General features: G+C 38.0%; 1 protein-coding gene across 6 annotated transcripts; it reads left to right on the forward strand.

Moving 5' to 3' along the window:
• Positions 1–2062: 2062 nt before the first annotated feature.
• On the forward strand, positions 2063–7646 carry LOC143208249 (poly(ADP-ribose) glycohydrolase). 6 transcript variants are annotated; one of them, XM_076422485.1, is made up of 11 exons: positions 2063–2188; positions 3865–3974; positions 4056–4216; positions 4851–4967; positions 5041–5199; positions 5267–5520; positions 5590–5690; positions 5789–5948; positions 6019–6337; positions 6409–6643; positions 6712–7646. In XM_076422485.1, exons 2-11 carry the CDS (start codon positions 3878–3880, stop codon positions 7422–7424), a joined length of 2316 nt encoding a protein of 771 aa, XP_076278600.1. In that variant the 5' UTR covers positions 2063–2188; positions 3865–3877; the 3' UTR covers positions 7425–7646. The 6 variants fall into 6 exon arrangements, with proteins under 6 accessions (XP_076278600.1, XP_076278602.1, XP_076278597.1 ...); XM_076422487.1 differs by lacking the exon at positions 2063–2188 and adding an exon at positions 2828–2846; XM_076422482.1 differs by lacking the exon at positions 2063–2188 and adding an exon at positions 3262–3764.
• Positions 7647–7750: the final 104 nt, after the last annotated feature.

Here is a 7750-nt window from a genome sequence, read left to right on the forward strand (position 1 = left end):
ATATTCCCTTTGTCACCCCTATCGTTAAGTGGACAACTACCTTCTTCTATCCGATAAGCAAACCGCTAAACAAACAACCTCCCGAATTATTCCGCTCGCGAAACACAATTAGTTTCAATAGTTTCTTGAAAAGCGTAAGAAATCAGAATTACTGTGAAAGACTGCGAGTGCAAATTGCAGGAAAGGCAAACATACGATCCATGCGGTGGATAAATCGTATAAGGTCAATGTTCCTCTTCTATTATACTATACTTTGACTATATACTTCTTCTGCAATTTGCAATAGTCTTTCATAGTAATTCTGATTTATTACGTTTTTCAGAAATTATTCAAATTGTAGTGGATATTGTAGTTCGCGTGCATTTTCTTCAAAAATACTGGACTAATTTAAAATAATTTTTTGTATAACTATTTTGCTGTTTCACTTTCTACATTAAATAAATACTATCTGATCAGAAATCGGGACATGTTCAGAAATAGAGACAGAGATAGAGAATTATTTTAATACTTATACCTACTCATTTTTATCATAATTTAAATGTATCAAATCCGCTGTTTAATTATTTTCTAACCTCCAGATATGATTCAATAGCTAAAGAGCGGTCATTATCGGGTATTGGTTAATTGATCGAATAGATCGCAAGGAAGTGTAGAAGTCCGGCTTCATTATTGCGCAAAGATTCCATGTCCAGTCGGTTATGGAACCCAAGTTGAACGGCGCGAGCGCAATCAATTCTTATAAGTAGATCATACGACGTGACACTGGTCAATTTGTAATGATCCATTCGGCGCCGATCATTTTTATTGAGAGGTTATGTGTTATAGTTATACATAGACATATATCTCTATATGTCTATGTAGTTATATATCGTTATGTATTTACCCCGACAGCACAGTCTGCCCGAGCCCACCGCCGGACCCAGCTAGCCGAGCCCCAGCCCGACACGTTACGGGCTAACGCAATGCTTGGCTCAGCGTTGAGACCAAATCAGGACGATTTAGCCTGGCCCCTGTGCACAAAAGGGCGCGATTTTCACCTGCCGGGGGCTCGAGCCCAGAGCCTGACGGCCGGGCTGGGATTCAGCCTGTTTTTGAGAGGGCAGCATGGTATCACACTAATGTGGCCAATCAGTGCTTCGATTGGGCCCAACTTTTCTCGCGCATGCGCGACACAGGGCGGGTCGCATCAATGTGGCAGTACTTTGCAAATGCGTAGCAGTCTCCCTTGTTACCGACAAAAGTATAATAAGTTAATAAATAAGACCTTTGAGGGCGATTGCTGCCTAGATTGACCTTTATCTGGCGTTTTTGACTACTGAAAAAACCCGTGTTTGTATTATCACGCAATGAGAACGCGAATCCCGCACCCTTGCAATCTTGCAAATCGGCTGAATCCTAGCCCGGCCGGCAGGCCCTGGGCTCGAGCCCTCGGCAGGCGGAAAACGCGCCCTTTTGTGCACAGGGGCCAGGCTGAAACCGAGCCGGTGTGCCGTCGGGGTATATACGATTTTGTTGTCCCTAGTCCCTAGTCCCTTTTACCATTATAACCGATGCAGTATGTACCGCGGCGCTCTATTTCCGGTACGATATATATATATATGTACATGTGATATACATATGCAGCTATTATGTGATACAGCTATTTACGCAATGTGAAGAAAGTTTTACGAAATCGATGTCTGATTAAATAATTAAATTAATTAAATTAATTATAAAAGGGAATTGGTATGTCCTCGATACTACGGAATTTCATTATTATAGGATGAATCCATGAATCCGTGATCGTTTGTCATTGTATTGTGATGGCATGAGTCACTGCGTTACCAACCGGACAAATTATAAACCAGCTGTGCAGTCGTGAAACATTTTATTATATTTTTATTCATTATTTCACAACTCAACCAAAACTGCTGAATGATTTAGAGAAATCGATGACTAATCCATATTGTTTTTATATTACGAACACTAGTATTACAAGTACTGCTGATGATTACATTGAATGAAACGTAAAATAATTTGGTCACTGTAACTTACCTACCATACTCGACGGCACTGCTCAGCGAATTGGCAGATAACTGTAATGATTTATCGCGGTGAAAATAGTATAAAACATTGTTCTGCAACGTGATAAAGACAGTACAATTTTCATGGGTCAACAAAATCTGTCGCGGAGAGTCAGAAGTCAGAAGTGCGTAGCTATCATTTTCTTATCGTAGTGTGTAAAATAAGACGCGCGTTGCACGTATATATGTAAGCTTTTGCTTACTTTTCTGGTGCCAATTTATGTTATTATTATTTTTGACTCATACATATTTACGATTTGCCTGAGGGACCAATAAGACAATGATATATTCTAATAGAAGTTGCTGCTGAAAGTACTATTTCGTTTATTGAGAAAATATGAACACTCCGAGAAATTTAATTGATTCTTATTCGAAGGAAAATAATTCTGATATGGTAGCCACTAGATACGTCACTGTTCTGGCCATGCATGCGCTAGAAATCTTGGCCAATATCTCAGGCTGACAATGAGACATTGGCAAAGATTTCTCGCGCATGCGCGGCGATTTTAGCCACAGTAAAGTAAAATACTCGATAAAGTGGAACACCCCGTACAATATTGGTACTTTCGCGCCAATATAACTGTCCCAGGGCTCCACTATCTCGTTATCATAATACATATAGAATATTGGTGATATTGGTTCTCGAAGGATCATCGTTTTCTCCTGCCTTTTCCACTTTCTTTTTTACTCCTTTTTACCCTTCACTCTACCCCAGTGGAGTAGTCTGTGAGGTAACCTCACAGACTCGCTTTGTTAGACACATGGGGTGAGACAACATAAAACGTACGTCTGTCTTACTCACTTACTTTAGACAGTAATATACAGGGTGTCCTGTTTAAGTTAGATCAGCAGGATACATATCTCGGAAGACGTTGTCGTTATCAAAAAAGTGTTCCTACAAAAGTTGTTTGGTATGATGGGCTACATTACGTAGTATTAATTGTTTTCTTGTGGATGGAGTGGTGGAGAAGATCTGAAGATCAATCTACTTTTTTAAACAGGATGTCCTATTTTGTATACCATAGATCGATAAATTCTAAGTATAAAAGTGTTGACCTTCATATGTCCTAAACCTAATGTAGTTAATGAGATATTATTCAAAGAAAGAAAATTGTTTCGATACAGGACACCCTGTATATAATGACTCCGAAAGGACGAAAATACCGTCGACAAACGCAGTATTCCAATTTACCAGCAGTTGATTTCTAGGACACTGATTTTCTTACTTCCGAAGAAAAGCATTATAATTCTTTATTTATAATACACAGGAATATCACTGATTTCATTAATTCTTTTAATAATTTAAGACAGATATTAAATATATTTTATATCGTCGTGATTCAACTTTGAAAGATACCCTTTCCCTAATGATTATTTCCCTTGAACAGACCTGTTCTAGCAGACTGTATATGCTTCATGCAATTGTAATCCTTGCGACGCGTCATGCTTGGTTCTGCAATCGCGAATAATATTAAAATATGAAGTGTAAATACTCCTCTCGTTACGTTTATTAAATATTATTTCCTCTTACCACAATCTCATGATTCATCTCGTGTGTGGTAATCTCACGTTCTCCTTTTAAAATTTTCATGTCATTAGCAGTTGTGGCGGCAAACGAGTTGTTGCTTAATTTGTCGTTATCTGAACGAATAATATATTTTCAAGACACGTTGCGTATTTCGTTTGTACAATTTTATTTTCGTACGTAAAAATGTTATAACTTCTTATTTTATTGCTTTAACCATTTATATACTTTCTATTGTTGTTTATATTTGTTTGATGTTATTTGGAATACTTGCAGTTAAACCACTACAATGTCACAACCTGGAGCAATCGACGAAGAATTATATTTGTCAGATATTTTTGACGAAGTACAGAATGATACATTTAACTATGAACACTATGATCCTTGTAAGAGATTCGCATATATCACAATCATATATATGTGCTTTTCTTTCAATGTATTATTTAATTATATTTTACTTCTCGAAGCAAGCCAGATGTCTAATGACGAGGACGAACCAAAAACTTCAGAGGATACTCCAAGCTGGAAAGGCGTTAGCATGGATCAGATTCGTAGAGGTTTAGGGGTATACGGTTGTCAGGAACTCCCATACATTTCTCCTTCTTCGTCTCATGTAGTGTTAGTAATGGTGAGACTTAAATAAGAATACAAGTACATTGAAGCTGCGACACCAGCGAAGAGAGTGTCGTCAGTGCAACACTTCCACTGTAGAAATATACATTCTATTGGGTTGGCAAGAAAGTAATTTAGGTATTTTAAGGTGAAACATAAAACCTAATTTTTTTATTTAACCAATGAAGTTTAATCAATACGATGTTTTCCATTTTGTTCGATGATCTTTTTCCACTTTTTTGGTAGCTTCATAATTCAGTGCTCACAAAACTTCTGGTCCTTATCTGCAAGAAACTGAGCCAAGCACAATTTCAGGTCATCGTCATTGGTGACTGTTTTACCATTCAAAGAGTTTTGTAAACTACCAGAAAGATGGCAAGAGATCATCGTACAAAATGGACAATATTTTATCAATTAAACTTCATTGGTTGAATAAAAAAATTGGGTTTTATTTCACTTTAAAATACCAAAATTACTTTCTTGCTAGCCCAGTATTTCGACGCTTTGCTCTCTTCTCTAGTATCGCAGCAGCACTGCAATCGTACACGCAAAGCAGATTTAAAAGAAGAGCTTTATCATACTTATAAGTATATTAGAGAATATACAGAGCATATTAGAATATATTCTAATCAGAGAATTTTACGAAACAGTTACCATTGCCCGCGCACGGAGTACCAAATCCTTATCCTTCTCACAAAACAGATGCTTGGTGTCAGAATTATGTGAGAATGCCACATTCGGACTTCAATGTATATCCGGTAGATGAGGTATACACCAATATGTAATATTATTTACAATAATTATGAGTAATATAATATTCCTTCTGATATATCACTGTAGGGCGGACCTCGACGTTACCGCAAAAGATGGAAAATGATCCAAGAATCTCTGCTTCAAAGTTTTATGTCGTCGCAACAACTGGAGTCAGCAATACTTTCTTATAATCATATATACGCACAACGTTGGAATTTCTCAGCACTGCATCATTTCTTTTCAGAGGTGACAATCGAGTCTTTTCTTGTTCCAATTTTAATATATCAACTGTATATTCATTTTTTAATTACAGGCAATCATCGAGGAAGAGATGAACATTTTTTTCGAGGTTTTATTGCCAAAGATGATTCAATTAGCTCTGCAGCTTCCTGTTTTGTTACCAGGAGCTGTACCTCTCTTGAAACGTCATAACAACAGAACGATCAGTCTTAGCCAATTACAAATAGCCTCTTTACTAGCCAATGCATTTTTCTGTACATTCCCGAAACGAAATTCGACGAGTCCGCAGTCTGAATACGGAACGTATCCATATATTAATTTCAATAGGTAAAGATTAAGAAATAATCATACATATATAGTTGCATAGATTCCTCTTTAATGTATAAATTTATTCAGGTTGTTCTCAGCGTATAGGAAGGACAAATTGAATAGATGTCCGTCGGTGATGGAAAAAATTAAATGCATATTTCATTACTTTAGGAGAGTAACGACAAAAGGTGGGTGCATTTTGTATTTAATAAAACGGTGTATCAGCTTAATTTTATTCGAATGACAAATCGAATTTGAACTTTACTATAATATCGTGATAGAGCAGCCCCGGAAGGTGTGGTAACGATACAAAGACGGTATATTCCGAAACTAGATTGTCCAAAATGGAACGAACGAGTAGAAAAATTGCCATTACTCCACATCACGAGCAAAGGAACGATAGAATCGGAAGGAGCTGGACTCTTGCAAGTGGACTTTGCCAACAAGTATTAAATGAATTAATTACAAGTTTTAAATGAATTAAAACACATATTTAAAAACTTGATATCACTTCAGGTACGTAGGTGGCGGTGTTCTTGGCTTCGGATGCGTGCAAGAGGAAATCAGATTTGTAATCTGTCCCGAGTTGTTGGTAACCATGCTAGTTACGGAAGAATTAGACGAGACCGAGGCCCTAATTGTTTCCGGTGTCGAGAGATACAGTCACTGCAAAGGCTACAGTAACACCTTTAAATGGACGGGAGATTACATCGATGAAACACCAAGGGATAGCAGCGGAAGGCGAATGACAACTGTTGTTGCCATAGACGCTCTTTCTTTCAGGCAACCACAGTCGCAATTCAATATCAGTAATATAAGGAGAGAACTTAACAAGGTTGCAAATTAAATGCTTTAACATAATTACAACGCTAGCTGTACCGTATCTAATAATATTATTCTGTACAGGCGTACGCGGGATTTGCTGGATGTGAAAATATGAGAAACAATTTGCCCGCGGTGGCGACCGGAAATTGGGGATGCGGTGCTTTTCGAGGAAATCCAAAATTGAAAGTCCTGTTGCAGATGATGGCCGCAGCGGTGGCAGGACGATCCGTTGTTTATTTCACTTTCGGCGACACAAATTTGCGAGACGACATAGCCAAGATGTATTCGACTCTTGTGAAGCTTGAGACGAGCATAGGTATCTCGACTCGAATCCCCTTTTAATATATTTTGTACTTTTAATCATTTTAATTTATTTTCTTTCAGCCCAGATATTTTCTTTACTGTTAGAGTACCAAGAGTTTGCGATATCTCGGAAAACGGATTTCTACAGATTTTTGTATAGCAGAATTGAAAACGAGCCCACGACGCAACACCCGAATTGTCAAACGAATAGAAACTTTGCGGCGAAGGAACACGGTTTCAAGAGAAGCAAAAGCGTTAGCATAGACGACAGGAAGTGTACTTATACGGACTTTAAGCGTCCAGAAACGGAGGAGGAGCAAATACAGAAATGGTTGCTTGGTTGCGACGAAGGTACGAGCGAGAGGAAAACGGAAAGCATAATCGAGGGGCACGCGCAAGCTGGGGCAGAAGAAGAACGAAGTCAAGGCAGAGATAGTACAGGGAAGAAGGAAGAACATCCTCAAGATAGGAGCTGTTCCGAGAAGAAGAGGAAATCATCTTTATGGAAAATTTTAGAAGACACGACGCAAACTAGAACGACTCAAGAGAATCGACTATCCGCTCTGGAACTGTTAGATACGAAACCGGAATTGATTTCTCATCAGACAAACGACTATTGCGGTGCATCAACAAAAGTTGAGAGCGAACCGATGGCGATATCGCCTAAAACGCACAGTACAAGCGAGTCTAAAATCTTGAGCGAAACTTCTACAGCAACACCTCCTAGACGAGATTTCCTGTGCAAAAAACCGGGACAACGAAAAATCTCTGACTTCTTCCAACGAACGTCTTGAACATTGTAGAACCGTATAAACGGAACAGATTACTTGAAAATTTTCTTTGTAAGACATACTTTGTACAGAACGCAGTATTAAAGAACAATTAAGCAACTGTAAATAACTGTTTCGTTTTAAGAAATCGGAATTGTACAACTATTTAATGAAATTCCAAACGCGGATGTACGAAATATATATATATATAATAAACTATACCACTCTGGTTTACAGAATTTTCAGAATGTTTTATTTAAGCAGATCTACGAGTCAAGTAGATCCTGATCAAGTAGATCCTGAACCTAATACGCATTGAAGTTCCGAAATTTTTTTAATCCGTCTACTGC

The sequence above is a fragment of the Lasioglossum baleicum genome, chromosome 4, assembly GCF_051020765.1.
Source record: "Lasioglossum baleicum chromosome 4, iyLasBale1, whole genome shotgun sequence".
Lineage (NCBI taxonomy): Eukaryota > Metazoa > Arthropoda > Insecta > Hymenoptera > Halictidae > Lasioglossum > Lasioglossum baleicum.